This window comes from Fusarium vanettenii (assembly GCF_000151355.1).
Source record: "Fusarium vanettenii 77-13-4 chromosome 8 genomic scaffold NECHAsca_10_chr8_2_0, whole genome shotgun sequence".
Lineage (NCBI taxonomy): Eukaryota > Fungi > Ascomycota > Sordariomycetes > Hypocreales > Nectriaceae > Fusarium > Fusarium vanettenii.
The window spans coordinates 558,996-578,533 of NW_003315874.1; the positions used below are offsets into that span (position 1 = coordinate 558,996).

Below are 19,538 nucleotides of genomic sequence, written 5' to 3' on the forward strand. Positions count from 1 at the left end.
TAGGAAACTCGTTGCCAGGTGGCGTCTCTAGCATGCTTTGCTGATAGCTAATCACGGAAAGGCCAAGTCCCTTGGCCGGCAACGAGTGTGCCGGCTTGCATCATCATTCCAAAGCCTTGATACTGCAGTCTCTACCTTTACTGAGCTATTGCCATGGCAGCAAATACAATGCCATCCATCTGAGGTGTTGGTAGAGGCTCGACATTCCCTCGCTCGTATCGTACCAGCCACACCGCGTCCCCGTTGACAGCCTCCAATGCCTCCCGCACCCTGACGTTGCGCTCCAAAACATCTGACAGTAGGTCCAGAATGTCGTCAAACATGTCCTCATCCACGTGAACGTGCGACACTATTGCTGTCAATAGCTCGATCGTGGCCTCCCACACTCGCGCCGGCGATGCAAATCTCCCCAGGTCACCACCAGAGTACGGTGCCACCGCCTGCGGGTTGCCACCGAAGCTGCCTCCGCTCCTCAGGGGCATCACAATTCGGCTATCGTCGCTCTCTCGTCCCCGCGTAATCCTAACTTCCCCACGGGGTTTGGTCTGCCCCGGTCGCCCGGAAGCTTCAAGCTTAGCCTTGCGACACCAACCCCGAAGCCAATCGGCCCAGTCCGTCTTGAACCGAGAGCTGAGAAAGTCTCCTGCTGCTGCGCAGAGCCCAGCCAGAGCGTGGCACGCCTCGACCGCGATATAAGCTTCAGGATCATGCAGCCTGTCAATCACCACAGGCCAGATCGAGTTGACCAGTGGCAAGAATGCGTCCTCATCGGGAGCCAGAGCTGTAGATGCCGTCGTCAGCAGCTCCAGCAGTGACCTCCGCAGTGTTGGCGTCGGGGATGTCAGATAGTGCTGGGTTAGGTTTGCCACTCTCAGCAGCAACTGGTACGTTTGAGAGTTTGGAGGTTTTTCTTCCTCGGCTGGAGGATTTGCCCCTTCTTCGTCGTCGTCTTCCTTCTTGTCCTCCTTCTTCCAAGGTATTTTTGGGTGGCCGCGCACTTGATCTGTCTCTGTCTCGTCGCGAGAAGTTCTCTCTTTTCTCTTTGCCAGGCTATCCAAGAGAGAAGATATGTCATCCGTCTTCTGTGCTTTCTTTCGGTGGTCTGGCTTTGAGCTCGTCTGGTGTTCTAGCAAGAGCATGTCCGAACGAACACCTTGATTCACCACCTCTTTAAGCACACTAAAGAGGTTTTCCACAAACACCGGGTAACCGTGATAGTTGTCCAACGCTCCGAAAATGGAGTCAATGACGTCGTCAAGGTAAGGAACTAGTCGAGGGCCTGCTAATCGGATCATCATAGTCAAGACATTGATCGATGCTGGTGAGATATCCAAAGTGTTCAGCCGCAGAGAGACAGAGTTGACCATGTAATCAACGTTGCTGATTATGAGCTCCGAAACACTGGAGTATCCACATGAAGCTGCTATGCTGTTCAACGTGACGATAGCGTGCTTCTGTAGGCCTTGGCTACTAGACCCCAAGAATGTTGCGATTGGAAACAACACATCAATCAATTCTGGTCGAAATGATTCTCCTGATCTCTGGGCTGTGTAGGCAGTAACCTCCAAAGCAAGAGCTTCCAGTCGCCAATCAACAGGCTCTACCTCTGTGTGGCGGTCGAGAATTTGCACTGCCGTCGTATACAGCTCGTTGAAAACGCCCTCCACATCCCCAGCCGGGTCGCTGAGAGATGATAGGTTCAAGAACATGTCCTCCTCTGCTGAAGCACTATGGCTAGCCTTGACTAGTTGGAAGCAAAGCCAAAAGGCACAAACTTGCCCCACTGAGTTTCCAGACTCTTGGGCCTGCTCCAGCATACTGCTTGCGAGCCTCACTTTCTGGGAGGACGAGCCAAGGAAAGAAATAAGCGACGCCATCTCACCCCGAATATCTTTCTGGCTCTCGGAAGGTAGAAGAATCGGCTGGTATTGTGCGTCCCTGTATTCGCTTGAATCTCCCCCAGCAATCAATTTCACATCGTTGATCTCGTTTGTTGGCTGAATCTTCGATGCTTGAACAAGTGAAATAACGCTGTCCCGAAGCATGGTCGACATTGAATCTTCGAGAGTCGACGACTGTATGTGTAGGCTTCTGAGTAGCTCGAGTGCTTTCAAAACGTTGCGTATCGCGTCTCGTTTCGCTTGTTCGTCTGCCCCTTGCATCAAACGCGACAGACTAGACATCCAGTTGTAGGCGGTAGTCTTGACGATCTCGCCGAGTTCTGGATAGATGCTAACGAGATCCTGCAGGCTGGTTTGTGTCAGGGATGTCTTTTCCTCTGTCTCCCCAAGAACGACTGCCGTTTCGATCAAGATATTCGCGCAGTTGTCCAGGGTCTTGTGGCATTCATCCAAGATGATGACACAAAGTTTGTTGAGGGCAGACCTAACTTCGGCAGAATCATGGGCTCGTAGCCTCATCATCGTAGAGAGTGCCTTCTTCACCTGGATGGTGGATGCCTTGAGCCATGAAGGAGAGAGAATCTTGTTGTCATGGTCTTCATCCTCCTGTTCAGCCTCAGACTTGGCAAGTATTGACCGTGTCTTAAGATCAGCCAGAACGGTTGTCAACACCAGACTCACGGTCTCGAGACACTTTGCAAGAACGTTTCCTTTGTATCCCTTCGGTAAGGATGCAACCTTTGCCAGCGAAGATACAGTACCTGGAAGAAAACTAGCCAGCGCAGCAGGCTCTTTGATGGTGCGGTACACGGCTTGCAAGGCTCGCAACGCTTCTTGTTGTATTTGGGGTGTTGCGCCACTGACAACCCCATCCAGCATGACAGTGACACCGTGGCCGAGCGCAGGTATCGTTTCTGCTTCCGAGAGTCCCGATGCTGCCGTGGTGGACGTGCCAGCTGTGGTGAAAAGGGCAGTCAACCCACGAAAAGCTTCCAGCGCCGTCTCCTCGACCACAGGTCGTTTTGGGGCAGAGCCAGGTGTTCCGTCCAGTATAAAGGTCAGAAGACTCAATATTTGTTTCACTAGCTCTGCAGAAATTTTGGTCTTCCATCCGTGAGTGATCAAGATGGCGAGTGCCTTGATGCAGTTTTCGATCAAGGGCATAGGATACTGATCCATCTGACGGAAGATGTGGTAGAGCGGGAAGAAGACATATTCGGAGAGCTTTTCGTCAAGTGCAAACGGATTTTGCCGGATCTGCTCATTCAGAATTTCCAGTACTTGCCCTGTGAGCTCAGTCAACTCGCGAGCGGAAGCTGGATTGTCGGCCTCCCGTATGGCCAGCTGGCTGATCTTGACGCAGCATGGCTTGAGCTATTCATTTGTTAGATATTTTCGAGCAGTGAATAGAAAGGTAGCTAACCTTTTGGAAGAACTCATTCCTCTCCTGGCTGCTGGGTGTAGATGCCATTGTAGGTGAAGCGAGAAGCTTCTTACCAGCTACACATGCATACTCTCCACAGCCCAAAATCAAGAATAAGCGAATACGAAAGCGAATGCACCAAAACTCCCTGGCAAATGTGCAAAAGCGATGCTTATGTGAGTTTCTTGGCTTGACAACAGAGAAGGTGGTTTAGATGTGATGAGAAGCGTCGCTTGTGAAGCTAGAAAAGGTGGAGGGGCACTTCACGATCTTTAGGAACTGAGATGTGGCTGTACAGTGTGAGATTTCTAAAGACTGTACAAATGAGGGTCCTAAGGTGCTAAACAAGGCCAACAACACAACCAAGAGCTCAAAGCGTTAACAACCTGGGCAAGTAACACAATTGACAAAATTATGTTTCTACATATTCACCAGTCTCTCATTTTCTACTGCAATACTATTTCATTGTAGGAGCATTCTGCGCAACCTCTAAACCATCCCGCGCCTGGTGATGTCATCATGCACTGTGCTCTATCGTAATCGTATCCGTCCGATCTCGCAGCTACACACAGAGTTGAATGCTCTCAACTCCAGCATGAAGAGGCTTGTTTCCACTGGAAAACTACAGACTTGGCTCTTTCAACCAAAGTCTCCTCGATTGAACCATTCGGTAAGAGAACGAGGGACCCACTGTTCCAAACCCAGGACAGCAGCTTATATATACCGCATTAGTTTGTCAAGACGCTCTCCGCACCTGTGCTCTCAAGGAACAACCACCACAAAGCTCATTCAACCCCGACAACAAAGACCACGGCAAATAAATCAATCATGGCTCCTTCCGGTCCTTTTTCGGTTACCGTTCATCCTTTCGAGTCCAAGACTCGAGCCTCTTGCGCATACGAGATTGGACTTGCCTCAGCTAAGAATGCTGTCATTTTCATCGGTGGTCTCACAGATGGTCCTCACACTATCCCCTACACCCGGCTCCTAGCTCAGCGATTGGAGGAGGCCAAGGAACTTGGCTACTCTGTTTTCGAGATCCGCATGCGCAGCTCCTTTATCGGATTTGGTATCTCAAGCCTTTCCAACGATGTGGAGGACATCTCCTCTTTGGTCAAGTATCTTCGAAGCATCGGCAAGGAGAAGATTGTCCTGTTTGGTTCTTCCACTGGTTGCCAGGTATGTCCGCGAGTCACCTTCATTGGCAACTTCTGACATGTTATAGGATTGTATCGAGTACACCAACTACGCCAAGCACAACAATGAGCATGTCGACGGCTTCATCATGCAAGGCCCCATCTCGGATCGCGAGACACTGGACCTCATCATGCCTGACCCTCAGCCAAGCCTTGACCTTGCGGCCAAGATGATTGCCGAGGGAAAGGAAGGCGACTGTATGCCTTTCGACATGATTCCCGCCGTCTTGGGGGCACCCATCTCGGCCTATCGATTCCAGTCTCTTGCTGCCCCAGGGTATGTTCCATGGTGGAGTATGTTTGCCACAAGCTGACGCCGTGCACAGAGGTGATGACGACTACTTCTCGTCCGATCTTGACGAGGAGAGAGTTGCGGCGAATTGGGCTAAATTCGAGAAGCCAGTTCTGGTTCTTCACTCTGGAAACGACGAGTACGTGCCTGAGCGCGTTGACCAGGCAGCTCGCAACAAGAAGTACCAAGAACTGAACCCAGTGGTTAGCCCCTTGTCGGGGCTTATTCCTGGCGCGAGCCACACTGTTGACCAGCCTGAGGCTCAGGAATGGCTTACCAAGCGGGTGATTGAGTTCCTGGGAACTCTTGAAAAGTAATTGATCTATGTCAGTATAGTCATGTTTTTTGCTAGGTCCAGGTTGTAAGAACGGGGCCATACGCAGAGCTAAGGTGCCTATTGTAACTCTGTGAGTCAGTCAGGATTGCGTGGCGTCTCTGGGTAAGATTACGGGTTTTCAACACAAGCAGGATGACTCATTAACAACGCCTCAACAAGATAGCACAAAGGAATTCAAGATGAAAGCAATTGAGACTCTAAATCACGTGAAGATATTTATCAGAAAGGTTAATTGAAGCTGCAAACAGCGAATGACCGGAAACGTCGTATCAAAACACCAACATGATTCCATCCATTCAATGTGCAGGGTAAGTTCACAATGGCTTAGATACATACAATTGCTGCAGGGTTAGGTAAGCACGCAAGCGCAAGTAATCCAGGCAACTATCGCCGACATCTCCGTGATTGCCATGCTCATCCCCACCTGCCCCCCCAGCTGCGATGCCTGGGGTCTGCGTTAGCGCGTACCTTTACGTAGGATTTTTGACGATTTTTAGGACCCCAGCTTACCAACCATCAGCAGGTCATTTCGACAGGATTCTCGCTCTCGTTCTGCGGCTGGACTTTAGTCGGAAGTCGCCCAGGCAATTTTTATCTTTGCTCCTCCATCTCTCGTTAAAGCGCTGACCGGATCTGGATCTGGCAGCATCAATCAGCGCAAGCCACAGGCAGATCTTGGCCTGCCGAGCAGATCCCGACCCATCTTGCGCCGTCGCGAACAGCGACCTGACGCTCTGACGTCGCGCAAGCTTGCCGAGCCGCACCCAAGCCTTGACGGCCTGCAACTCCGAGCCCCGACCGATTCTGACGCGCCACCGACTCTGCAGCCTTGCCTTGCAAGAGACGAGAGCTCTTTGCTCTAGCATGCGGCGATAGTTACACCAGACACTCGCAACCCCGCAGTCTTTCTCGAGCCACGGGACACAATGGCTCTTTACGACGAGCAAAAGGTTCTCTATGAGACCGGCTCGTTCACGGGTCTCCGCCCTCTCCGCGAGCTGGGCGTCAACTACCTCTCTGCGAGCCCCTTCAAGCAACCTCTCTGCGGAAACGAAGAGGGTTGGGGCCCTCTGAGCCCTCATCGATACGATTTTACGCCATGCTTCATCGACGTCTGGATCGCTACCGTCTCCGTCTTCGGCCTCGTCTTTGGATCGCTCGCCGTATGGTGGCTCCTCGTAAGGAAGCAGCAGCAGGAATCGCAAGCCAAGAACACGCAATTCTACATCAAGCAGGTAATTAACCGCCGCGACAAACTGGGACTTCGTCATGGTTCAATTGAGCTAACTGTGCTTGCCACTACTAGACCCTCCTCGCCGTCATCATCGTCGACGTCATTGCTCAGCTTGTCATCCAGATTATCTCTATGCCAGCCATTTGGTATGGCGACTTCAGAGTATTGACCACATTCTTGACAATTCTTTCGCTTTGCGTCGTCTTCTCCATCCAATGGGTCGAGCACTCGCGCATTCGATATCCTAGCGGAGTTGCCCTCTTCTACTGGCTCCTGCTCCTTATCTCATTTGCCGTCAAGCTGCGATCCCTTATCTCGCAGCAGCTCTACCGATCGGAATTGCCCTACTTTATCGTCTATTGTGTTGGTGTTGGATTGTCTCTTGTCGAGTTTCTCATTGAGTGGCTCTGGCCGCGAAACGTTGGTCCCAATGGCTACGAAGCGATTGAGGAAGAGGAGGAGTGCCCTGTCGAGTACTGCAACGCCTTCTCCCAGTTGACCTTCTCCTGGATGACCCCGATGATGAGATATGGCTACAAGGTGTTCCTGACCGAGGATGACCTCTGGGCATTGGCCAAGGACGACCAGACTAAGAACACCGGATCACGCTTCGATAAGGCCTGGCAATACGAGCTGGAGCATCGGAAGAACCCCTCTCTGTGGATCGTCCTGTTCAAGGCGTATGGCGGACCCTACATGCTGGCTGCTGTCTACAAGATCGGAAACGACATCTCGCAGTATATCCAGCCTCAACTGTTGCGTCTCCTCATCGCGTTTGTGTATTCGTACCATGACCCCAACCAAACCAAGCAGCCCGTGATCCAGGGTGCTGCAATTGCGCTGGCTATGTTCGCCTGTGCTGTCTTCCAGACAACCATGGTGGTAAGTGTCGAGCACCTCACTCAACATATTCTTTACTGACATGGTCGCAGCACCAATACTTCCAGCTCGCTTTTGTGACGGGTATGCACATCAAGGGTGGATTGTCTTCGGCCATTTACCGAAAGTCACTTAGGCTGTCGAACGAAGGCAGAGCCTCCAAGTCAACCGGCGACATTGTTAACTACATGGCTGTTGATGCTCAGCGTCTGCAGGATCTCACCCAGTTTGCTCAGCAGATCTGGTCCGCTCCGTTCCAGATTATCATTTGCATGGTCTCTCTGTACAACTTGGTCGGATGGTCCATGATGGCGGGCATTGTCGTCATGATCATCATGATGCCAGTGCAGGGCCTCGTCGCTCGTATCATGAAGAACATGCAGAAGACCCAGATGAAGAACAAGGACGCTCGAAGCCGTCTCATCAATGAGATCATCAACAACATGAAGAGCATCAAGTTGTACGCCTGGGGTTCTGCCTTCATGAACAAGCTAAACTATGTCCGAAATGAACAAGAGCTGAAGAACCTGCGAAAGATCGGCGCTACTCAGGCTTTTGCCAACTTCACCTGGACAACAGCCCCCTTCTTTGTGTCCTGCTCGACCTTTACCGTCTTTGTCCTTACCCAGGATAAGCCCCTTACCACCGATATTGTCTTCCCTGCGTTGGCCCTGTTCAACCTCTTGACTTTCCCTCTGGCTATCCTCCCCATGGTCATCACTTCGATTGTCGAGGCTTCTGTCGCTATTGGACGTCTCACTGACTTCCTCAAGGCTGAGGAGCTCCAGCCTAATGCCATCACCATCAAGCCTGCTCCTGAGCAGCTTGGTGAGGAGAGCATCATTATCCGCGATGGTACCTTCTCCTGGAACCGACACGAGGACAAGAATGCCCTCAAGGACATCGACTACACCGCCTATAAGGGAGAACTCTCGTGCGTCGTCGGACGTGTGGGCGCTGGTAAATCATCCTTCCTTCAGAGCATCCTCGGTGATCTGTGGAAGGTCAAGGGTTCTGTTGAGGTGCGAGGGACTGTTGCCTATGCTTCTCAGCAAACCTGGATCTTGAACGCCACCGTCAAGGAGAACATCATCTTTGGTTACCGATACGACCCTGAGTTCTACGAGAAGACCGTTCAGGCTTGTGCCCTCTTGGACGACTTTGCCCAGCTCCCTGACGGCGATGAGACCGTTGTCGGTGAGCGAGGTATCTCGCTGAGCGGTGGTCAAAAGGCTCGTGTTTCCCTGGCCCGTGCCGTCTACGCCCGTGCAGATATCTACCTCCTCGACGACGTTCTCTCTGCTGTGGACTCCCACGTTGGCCGACATATCATTGACAATGTCCTCGGTCCTCGCGGTCTGCTCTCCTCGAAGACCCGTATCCTTGCTACCAACGCCATCGCTGTTCTTCGCCAGGCTAGCTACGTGACCCTCCTCAAGGATGGAGAAGTCGCTGAAAGGGGTACCTACAAGCAGCTGGTCGCCATGAAGGGTCTTGTTGCGGATCTTCTCAGGACAGCCGGTCATGAATCTGGTAGCAACAACAGCAGCGAGCCCAGCTCCAGCGCCTCGAGCAGCAAGGCGGCCACCATTATCGAGCCCGACTCCAGCCAGGCCAAGGAAGAAATGGAAGAGGCACAAGAGCAGGTTCCCGAGATGGCCCCTATCAAGGCCGGCCCCGGATCCAAGCCTCGCTCGAGCAGCATGGCCACTCTCCGTCGCGCCAGCACTGCCAGTTTCAGGGGTCCCCGTGGCAAGCTCACTGATGAGGAGCTGGCTGGTACCTCCAAGACTAAGCAGGCTAAGGAACATGTTGAGCAGGGCAAGGTCAAATGGTCTGTCTATGGCGAGTACGCCAAGATGAACAACATCTACGCTGTCGGTCTCTACCTGTTCATGCTTCTCGCTGCGCAGACAACCAGCATGCTTGCCTCTGTCTGGCTGAAGACGTGGTCCGATGAGAACCAGAAGAACCACTCGAACGAGCACGTTGGCAAGTTTATTGGCATTTACTTTGCCGCTGGTATGGGATCCTCGGCCCTCACTGTCATCCAGACCCTGATTCTGTGGATATTCTGCTCAATTGAGGTTCGTATTGTGCCATGGCTCTGATATCACTCCAGCTGACTTATTGAATAGGCGTCTCGAAAGCTTCACGAGCGAATGGCCAATGCCATCTTCAGGTCTCCCATGTCCTTCTTTGATACTACCCCTGCAGGACGAATTCTGAACCGATTCTCGAGGTGAGTTGATGAATAAGCCTGTTAATGAGATCTATGCTAATGTGTCGAAAGTGATATCTACCGTGTCGATGAGGTCTTGGCTAGGACATTCAACATGCTTTTTGTAAACATGGCTCGATCTGGCTTCACTTTGATGATTATCTCGGTCGCCGCGCCGGGCTTTATCGCCTTGATCATCCCCCTCAGCCTGGCCTACTACTGGATCCAGCGATACTACCTCCGGACCTCTCGCGAGCTTAAGAGACTCGACAGCGTGAGCCGCAGTCCCATCTACGCCCACTTCCAAGAGTCTCTCGGTGGCATTACCACTATCCGCGCCTACCGCCAGCAGCAGCGCTTCGAGCTTGAGAACGAATGGCGCGTCGACGCCAACTTGCGGGCTTACTTCCCTTCCATCAGCGCCAACCGCTGGCTCGCTGTTCGCCTGGAGTTCATCGGTGCTGTTGTCATCTTTTCGGCTGCGGGCTTTTTCGTCATCTCCGTGACCACCTATGGACGCCCAAGCCCTGGTCTTGTCGGTCTGGCCATGTCATATGCCCTGCAGATCACCACCTCGCTCAACTGGATCGTTCGCCAGACTGTCGAAGTCGAGACTAACATCGTGTCGGTGGAGCGTGTTCTCGAGTATGCGGCTCTGCCTAGCGAAGCCCCCGAGATTATCGCCAAGAACCGGCCCGCCGTCTCGTGGCCCGCCAAGGGCGAGGTTGACTTTGTCAACTACAGCACCCGGTACCGAGAGGGTCTGGACCTGGTTCTCAAGAACATCAACCTTGATATCAAGTCGCACGAGAAGATCGGCGTGGTCGGTCGTACAGGCGCGGGCAAGTCATCCCTCACGCTCGCCCTGTTCCGCCTGATCGAGCCTGCGACTGGCCACATCGGCATCGACAGTGTCAACACATCCTCGATCGGCCTGCTTGATCTCCGGCGCAGATTGGCCATCATTCCCCAGGATGCGGCTCTCTTCGAGGGTACCGTCCGCGATAACCTTGACCCTGGTCACGTCCACGATGACACTGAACTCTGGAGCGTCCTCGGTAAGTTGAACCACCCACGTTGCACCCCTACCACGCCGCGCCCTTGCGGATGTTTTGTCAGCAGACGTTGTGTGACATGTGTGCTGACATGTAACTAACCGCCCTACAGAGCACGCACGATTGAAGGACCACGTTTCTAGCATGGATGGTGGGCTGGAGGCCAAGATCAATGAAGGAGGTGAGTCGCCGCCCCATGCGCTTTCTGTCGGCATTCCTTGACCGGTCGGCGATTTCGTCTGACCGGTTCACCAACCGTCTGGTTCGATCCGTCATGGCTCCTTCGGATGCCCATGCCTTGCCTTCCCTTCCCCTTGCCACGACGCTTGCAACATGTTCCATGCATCCATCTTCTAAACAAGATTCGCTTGCATGAGCGTCTCGCATGAAGATCAAGTCTCGTGGCCTGGGTAGCTTGGCAAAGTGACTCCGTCTCACGGATCGGTCACGATGCAAGCTCTCGAGTTGCGCGCTCGTACCTCCACCAAACTCGGTAGCAGCAGCAGCTAACGCATCTTCTCCGCAGGCTCCAACCTCTCCCAGGGACAGAGGCAGCTCGTCTCCCTGGCGCGCGCGATGCTCACACCCTCTAACATCCTGGTTCTCGACGAGGCTACGGCCGCTGTCGACGTCGAGACCGACGCCATGCTCCAGAGCACCCTCCGATCACCCCTGTTTGCCAACCGAACCATCATCACTGTCGCTCACCGTCTGAACACCATCCTCGATAGCGACCGTGTGGTGGTACTGGATAAGGGCGAGGTGGTCGAGTTTGATACTCCAGCGAATCTCTTGAAGAAGGAGGGCATCTTCCACGGCTTGATGAAGCAGGCCGGACTGGAACTCGAGTAGACAGACTGACGTGGGATCTCTTTTTGGTATTAGCGAGGAAGATCAAAGACAGAATGCAGCGAGATCATGTAAACGAACGAAAGAGGAGGAACTTTTTGTATAATTGGAAAAGGTTTGACGATTTCTCGCAATGTAGCACCGCATAGAGTAGCAGCGAGGCACGGAAAACAGGCCAAAAAAGTGTTATACCGTATGTATTATCTTCATGGGTTCGCTTGCTTGTTTCTTGCACATTCCAAGCATCTGATGAAACGGTCAAGACGGCGACGGGGGAGCCTTGCTGATGCTGCGTAGATCACGCCGCCTTGACAGAGCGGCAAGCGGTCGAACCATTGCGGCCGCACATGTTGGCATTATCCCCGGTGATAGCGTGTCATCGCCTGGATGAGATGGTGGTGAGTGACTGGTTGACCGTCAGGATTGGAGCAGGGATCATGGCCCCCCTCCCCCTTGAACGAACCTGAGGAGACACAGAGTTGACCAGGGAGTCCGGCGGCCGGCAGTCAAGCACATCCATCCCATCTGCTAGGTAAAGCTACCTTACTGCTGGGGTAGCATGCCCATGCCTTGACTAGTACTGCATCGGGATGTCCAATGAGCCTTAGCATCACCAAGTGAGCCTCCCGCAGCTTGACCGCACCTACCTACATACATCAACAGGTAGCATCACGTAAGATAGCAACTCCAAGATTCCAATCGACTTGGGCCCCGTTTCAGTTGATTCGGAATGTCCGTGACACCTCATACGGCCCCGGAGCCGTCTCTCCGGGGCGCCGGACGTACGTTGAGGCATCCGTGGCGTCAGCGGTCTGTGTGCTGCTCAATGCAGAGTGCGCTAGGCCAGGCCGGTCTTTGTGTAACCCAACAGACGACATCTAGACGCAGTGGCAACATGATGCCTGGCCAGCCCCGGCATCAATACCGTATTCTGGAGCAATAAGACGGGGGCTGAGTGCAAGCTGCGCAACCTGCCTGCTGACACCTTTCGAGCCCTTGTCCTTGATGCCCCAGATCTCCGGATGAGCCTGAAACCTGATGTGTTGCAATGTAAGCCTTGGGAGGCAACGCATCTGACGTACCCCGTATCTTCAACTAGCTTGATCATGGCTTCTTGAGCAAAGACTCCTGGCGGAGATTAATGCCATGGCACCGGTGTATAGGACTCTCGCTAGCGTGTAGGAGAAAGCATTGAGGTGCTGTCTCGTAACGGCCCTAGTTTCCCTTGGACAGATTGGCATCTCTGTCTCTGTAAACCTGCGTAGTAGTGAGGTGACTAGAGACACGTGTGTCACCAGAAAACCATTGACCAAATCAGCGCCATGGTCAAGCAACCCATGGCCAACATCTGACCGAGCCTAACTGATGCTGGGAAGTGCTGCAGACGATAGTCCCATTGGTGGCGTTGCGTGACGAAATCTGTTATTTGCCAAGCAACGAGATATGGATGTTGAGCAAGTCTTCATGTACGATCCTGGAGGCTAGTGGTGATGCAGGGATGGCGAAGACGCAGGCCACATAGGAGGTGAAAGGAGAGACCAACGAAGACGTCCGGATGTCGACCCGGCATACGTCCAGCATAGAAGCCATGCAAGTCTCAAAGGGCTGGCAGGAACTCTTTTGTTGCAGAAACATCTGTCGTACCTCGGCCACAACGGTCCAGGAACGCATTGCCTCTGTATGCTTGACGGCAGGCAGCGTCGATCATAATGACACCAACAGTCTCATGTCTTTACCAAGTCTGGGTCAACAGGAGTCCCGACTGTAGGTCAAGACGCCCTTCAAGCCAGCCCCTTCATAGTTGCGAGGATCCAACATCATGATGATGATCATGGCTGATTCTTTAGATGCATTGGCCTGGCTCGTAACCGTTCCATTCATCGTAGGAAGGATTCCACTGGAACTCTGTTAAAAAAAAGTAACTTCAGAGAAGAATCGCCAGAGACTAGAAAGTAGTCTTGAGTCATTCTGCGCCCTTATTCAAGGCCACAGGAGCAACCCATTGTTTCGAATGGTTGTCCCCTAACGTTGAGGCCCGAGTCAGACTACCAGGAAGCACAAGCAGCAACCGGAGAGGCCGTATCCCCAGGTTGAGGAGGCCGTTTGCCAAATGTAGCCATGCGAGAGTTAACTTGATCACTGTGTGAATATCCTTTAAACCGAACAGAACCAACCAGGCGAGACAGTTCGAGTTAAATGTGCTGGTCGCGTGGAAACATGGCAGCGGGCCGAAGACTGACACTGGATATGTAAATCATCATGCTGCCCTAGTGCGTTGACTCCTTGCCTACAGCAAATAAAGCCATAGTGTAGCTCATGCCACGCTTGTGCAACGGCTGTATATTGTGAGGATCTGTTTCTGAAGCTCGTGGGTTGTGACACTACTGCGCAGCAGACGCCTCCCTGCGGTCGGCCCTTGTGCGATCCAACCACAACTGTAAGCGGAATTTTGAGAAGAAGGGTCCGATGGAAATGGCGTCCATAGTTGAGCTCATGACGTTAGGCAATTGCCAGTTGGCAGCAACAAGGTCCAGAATCGTCCCTGGGCTCTGGCGTGGGGGCCTTCCCATATCGCAGTCGTGGACTGTCGGCTTTGGATGCCAGGACAGTGCGGATCTGGCGAGGGATCGGCCAACCTCAAGAGACAAGAGCCGGGCTGCTCAAGAGCCGTGGACGCAAGATAAGGCGGCCTTCGCTTTGCCCCCGGGGACCATTCGCAAAATGCTCGCGGAATGGCTGATGCGGGGTTTAGCGACCGTCCTTGAGACATTGCAAGGCAACGCGTCCTCAAGCGAGGTATTGACTGGCCAGAATGGCCTCGCTCTCAGAGGAATGAGGAGCTAGTGTAGTTTTCCCGGGGAATCTATAATTGCTTCTGAACACACATGGTTGAGACCAGGTCCGTTGTGCAGCTGCAGAGACGCCGAACCTGGAAAAGATCTGCCAGGGCGCCCACAACCCGTGCCAATCTGATGAATGATATCCACCTGAAGCCAGGTCAAGGCGAACAGAACAACCTAAAAGTGTCATGGCCAAGCTGTCCTGGCTGTGGCAGCCAACCTCGCAAGTCAGTCTCGACAAGCCTCAGGTCGGCAACGGCGATAAAAAACCTGCACGCGAGACGATAAATAACGCCGCGCGGACGCCACAATAACCTTCCTTTTTCCTCCCCGTTCCACGCCTTAACTTACTGCACAGCCTAGCGACTGTTGAACAGGTAGGCGTTGAACTGCCGGTAAGCACTGACTGCATCATGCTGGGTGGAAAGTTTCTCATGGTCGTGGTATGGATCCGTCCCGATGCGGTGCGCCTGGTCATTATTCATGATCTGTTCCTGCATACGAGGAGCGAGGAACGCGGAGCCCAAGCGAGCGAGATGATAGAAATCCTTGACGAGCTGTGTTCTGATGCCAAGGCGATGGGCGATGTGCTGCCAAGCTTGTTTTGCTCCGGGAGCTACCTAGATACATGGCAGGTCGAATCGATGGCCAGGTCGGTAGGTATGTATGAGTTCGGTTCGTGTGTTGAGACGATTCTTTCCCTTCTGGATCGCCCACAGGTCGACCACAGGCGCGAGGTCCGCACGAGTAAGTCGACATTACTCCACATGTCCAAGCAAAAGCCGAAGCCGTTCATGGGGCAAAAGCTGTGGCTGACGCACTGTGCCATCCCTGCCTGTGCAGCCGACGCGCCGGGACCGCCAACGAGCGCACAAACGTGCTTGTGTGCGCTTCCCGCTCCCTGTTGATGGAGATGTGGCCCAAGTGGGCAGTGGGCTGGCAAAAGAGCCTGGTCAGTGCTTCGTGCCGTCCGGAGTACGGAGCGGTAGCGTGTGCTTTGCATCTGCATTTCGTGGTCGTGGTGGACCTGGAAGGATTGATTGCGCAGGTCTGGCCCAGCAAAGGGAGAGGTCTGATTTCTTCTTTCTTGGGCATCCGTCAATGCCGAACTGGTCCTTCAGCCTGCGATGCTGTATCAAGTGCCGATGAATCCAATCTCCGCTCACTGTACAGTAATATGGATGCATGCTTGTTGGAGTCGAATGCTTGCTTCCCTGGACCAGGTCGAGCTGTGTCACTGCAGCGATGGCACGTGTCACCAAGGAACAACTCCCATCGAGAGAAGCTAATTCCAGAAGGGGAGCCGGCAAAGCCTTCAATACCGTAGAGCGGAGCTGGCTTATGGAGAATGAAGACGGTAGTCCATTCGGATGACCCAATGTACTGCGCATGAAATACGTTTGTTTCAAGGCTAACAAAGGAGCCGAGCCGGACCGCGTGCCTCCCGCCTGTCCATCGCCCCAGGTCCGGTCCAGAGTTTGGTGGTCGCTTGTCGGCTTCGGCCGAGAACCTTGATACGAACAAGGTGATTTTTGACTTCTGACAGTACGTGTCCGGGGGAGTTAGGATGAATGGTGGTGGTGCCGGTGCAACTGTAGACTGCCGTATCGTCCATCGGCGGAGGGGAGGCTCAGGTCCGATCGTACCGAACCAGGTGGTGACGGCTAGTGCGAGCTGGCGCCGGAGCGGAATGTCTTGAAGTTTCTACTAGGATGCCGCGTATAGCAGTAGAGAAGGTATTGGAATACCTGAAGTGCCAGCGCTGGCGCGTGATTCATCACAGGATCGCAGGTGTCGATCTTTTCGCATGAAAGGAAACTGCTGCATGTCTCGCCCAGCGTTCCTTCCACAGCTGAATTCCACCGCCCGCAGCCTTCAACTTCCTAGCTGGGAAGGACAGTTGCACGGTACCTTGCCTTTGCGCGCGCAATAGGATAGGATAGTACTTTGGATTTGACACAACTAGGTAGTGTTGACAACGACTCATGTAGCTCACTCGAAACTCGAACGTAGTACCACGTAATGCGTAACTGCATAGTTGTATTCGTAGGCAGGTTGTACATGATTCAACCACGCACGCATTGGATCCTCCAAGTTGTGTGCAAGGTGTGTGAATCCCGGCGGGTGGCTGCCCAGGCCTAGCAAGTTGGCAGGCACTTGGACCATCAGGGCACCACCAGGACCACCACCCTTCCTCCTTCCTCCTCGTCCTAGCATCAATGTGGAAAGCAGGGGCCACCCACCCCTTGGAAGGTGGCCTTTAGACCCTTCAACTGGCCGATGGACCCTCCGGATTGGCGGCGCCATTGGGTCCAAGCCCAGCCACCAAAAGCCGGCTGGAACTTCTTCCCACTTCTTTTCGCCGGACTCTGGACCATGGATGATGGATGGATGGATGGATGGATGCTATCACTCGCCCTGGCTACCGTCCGTCATATTCTGCTAACATGATCTGAGATCTCGCCTGGCCTGGGGCTGATGGTCAACTCTCCTCTGCATATGCGCATAAGAGTACCGTACCGTACACCGCGGGACTGTACACTACAGAGGTACCAACCAGCTTAGTGCTGCCGTACCGATGTGAGATGCTGCGTTGGGCGATAGTGGATGAGCCGGTCCTGCAGGGTTACACGTTTCGAGCAAAGCTCCCTGGAGCTCATGGCCCCGAAATCCCCCAAGAGGCCGACCCCATCTCACCAGATCTCGAATGCAGTAATCCAGCTGCCGCCTTGGAGTCTAGCGGCAGCACTTCGGGAGAGAACAAGCACACGCGAGGCCGGCCGCCAGACCAGTCCACCACCATGGACGATGGAAGACAAGATCGACCTGAGCTGGCTGCTTCATCCCCTGTCTGTCTCTGCTGAGGCGCACGACGACTAACCACTCCTAGTATCAAGGCATCGATACTGTCACCTCCGTCTGAACCTACTCTCTCCGCCTCGTCGCCTGTCATGACGGTCCCAGCCAGGCACGACGTGCCGGCAAGCTTAGCTACGAATCGAGATCCGAAATGAGGTCTGGCAGATTCTGCTCACCCTGGCCCCGGCTGGGAAAACAACCTCGCTTCCTTGAGTCCCTCACTCCGTGCAATCCCCGCCCTGGAATTCTGGAGAATGGCACATCGCCATTCCCACCCACAGCATCGAATCAGCGACTTGCCATTGATATTGCCAGGCATCCATGCCCTGGCCTCATTAACCACGGCCAATCCCTTCCCCAGCAGTTCCCTCAAGCAGGTGTTCAGATGCGTGCGGTACGCAGAGCAGAGGCAGAACAGAGCACGCATGTTCTGGCCCCTCAAGACGAAACGTCTCGACAGTCAACGGCTTTACGTACGTACGGACACGGACGGATGATGGACCACCCTGCCGTCTCAAGCCGCCGTCCCAGCAAAAGCAACAATGGCGGATGATGCAATACGACTACCTAGAGATGCAGCAAGGTCATGGCAGCATCACCGGCTCTTTTGTGACTCTGGCTGGTTCAATCACCAGCCTAATCGCGCACCCTGTCTCACTCTTAGTACCTTTGCAGACGGTGCTACTCGGTGTTGTCGCCCCAGGACCCGCGCTCTCAGTCATGCGTTGCTGAAGAGGGTGGCTTTTTTTCCCTCTGCCCTTTCTTTTTCCTTTTCTTTTTTCCTCGTCTTGGTCGCAACTATTGGGCTCGTCCCCATCTAACCTACTCTACTCTGGGCCCACCATTTCAGCCATCGTCAACGCAACCCCTGCCTCTCCGAGGCCGGTCTAATCCCTCGTTGCGGGTCGGAGCTGGAGCTGGAGCTGGCTGGTCTTGTCGTCCATTACTCGTCGTCCTGGCGTTTGGAGCCTCAACAGCCTGAAGGATCGCAAAACGCCAAACTTTGTCGTATTGATGGATGCTGCATGGAACCATGATAATCTAAAGCACAGAAGCCAATCTGATTTGTTGATGCCGTTTGGCACCTGTGCCCTGTCTCTTGGAAGCCACATTTGGATCCGTCCACCTGTGGGGGCGTCGGAAGCTAAGCGTGGACCAACCGCCGTCTCTCGTCAACACCCTTGACATGAAGCCCTGTCAGCCAGGTCGGTGGATCATGGGATTGGCATACTACGTACATACAAGTCAAGACCGTCTCGGCCTTGAGTGGTTAGCGTCTTGTCCTCTCAATCCATACGTACTGTGCGACACTGACGACTAGGGGGTCTTGCTTCCTTTCCCTGCCACTCTCTCACCCTTGGCTTCGTTTTTACGGCTCATCGACATCCCGGCGATAGCTGAATGTCCCTTCTTGTCGAGCTGCTGCTACCACTATCAAGACCACTACCGCTACGGATACCACTAGACCTGGGGTGTCGCGGCCACGGATCTGATCCAGAGACGTCCGTCGTCAAGCTTCACTGCACCCCTCCTCTCTCGCTCGCTCGCTCTCTCGTCTTCTCTGGCCAGACATCTGCTGCGATCGGAGACCCTGGGGCGTCCATCCTGGTAGCTCACTACACCACACGCACCGGTCCCTGATCCCCCACCGTCCGTCAAAGATCACCCTAGCACTCATCTTGTGTGCGTGCTTGTTGGAACCAAGGCGGTCCCTGTCCTGTGCTCCCATCCCAACCCATCCAATCCATTCACTACCAGTCGCCTACGTCTACCTGAACCTCTTCCTCCCCTTTACTGACTGGGAAGCGCCCATCCTGGTATACAAGCGGCACGCGAATCTGGCTACTCTGGAGCTAAAGGTCGCGAGAAGAGAGACAACGTCGGTCCAGTGCGGGGCCTCCTACTTGGACTCGTCCCTCATTCCCCGGCTTTGCGTCTGTCCCGGTCCCGCAACCTTGTCATATCAACCTCGTCTTCTTTCTCAAGATCGCAAACCTGTCGCCCATCCCATCTCAGCTCAGCTTAACCTTGTCTTGCCGCTAGCAGCGCTCAATCCCAATCCCATCCCAATCCCAATCCCAGTGCTGCTCAATTCTCCGTCGACCAGGTGCCGTCGCGATCTCCCCCCCCCCTTGACTGAGGCCACTCATCCTCTCCTCGCCAGTTAAGATCCTGGACCGTTGCCACCTCAGCAGCCCAGGCTCGCATCACTCTCTTGCAGACTACTACGACGCTGGAGTCCGATTTTTCTCCCTTGGAAGACGATATATCCCCTTGCTTCGAGCTTGCTCCTTGGTCGGTAAATCCGTCCTGCATGTTCTTTTCGCCCACATCCGGTTGGAGATAGCCGACGACATTTTGCAATCAACCACGAACTCAGACCACCCACGGACGACCCTCCTCTCGGCTGCGGCTTGTTGACCAAAGAATCCTAGTGCAGCATCCTCCCGCT

The 19,538-nt window shown here is 53.9% G+C and overlaps 3 protein-coding genes across 3 annotated transcripts; 2 read left to right on the forward strand and 1 right to left on the reverse strand.

The window, feature by feature from the left end:
* Positions 1–137: 137 nt before the first annotated feature.
* NECHADRAFT_47102 (uncharacterized protein) lies at positions 138–3,372 on the reverse strand (the record flags this gene model as incomplete). Its single annotated transcript, XM_003048884.1, has 2 exons — positions 138–3,275; positions 3,325–3,372. The coding sequence occupies 2 exons, from the start codon at positions 3,370–3,372 to the stop codon at positions 138–140; spliced, it is 3,186 nt and encodes a 1,061-aa protein (XP_003048930.1).
* A 780-nt stretch (positions 3,373–4,152) lies between these two features.
* On the forward strand, positions 4,153–5,129 carry NECHADRAFT_83743 (uncharacterized protein; the record flags this gene model as incomplete). The annotated part of the gene is made up of 3 exons (XM_003048697.1): positions 4,153–4,503; positions 4,550–4,797; positions 4,847–5,129. 3 exons carry the CDS (start codon positions 4,153–4,155, stop codon positions 5,127–5,129), a joined length of 882 nt encoding a protein of 293 aa, XP_003048743.1.
* Positions 5,130–6,075: 946 nt separating this feature from the next.
* On the forward strand, positions 6,076–11,580 carry NhYCF1 (uncharacterized protein; the record flags this gene model as incomplete). The annotated part of the gene is made up of 7 exons (XM_003048698.1): positions 6,076–6,384; positions 6,456–7,265; positions 7,316–9,349; positions 9,401–9,504; positions 9,556–10,541; positions 10,651–10,719; positions 11,065–11,580. 7 exons carry the CDS (start codon positions 6,076–6,078, stop codon positions 11,388–11,390), a joined length of 4,638 nt encoding a protein of 1,545 aa, XP_003048744.1. The 3' UTR covers positions 11,391–11,580.
* Positions 11,581–19,538: the final 7,958 nt, after the last annotated feature.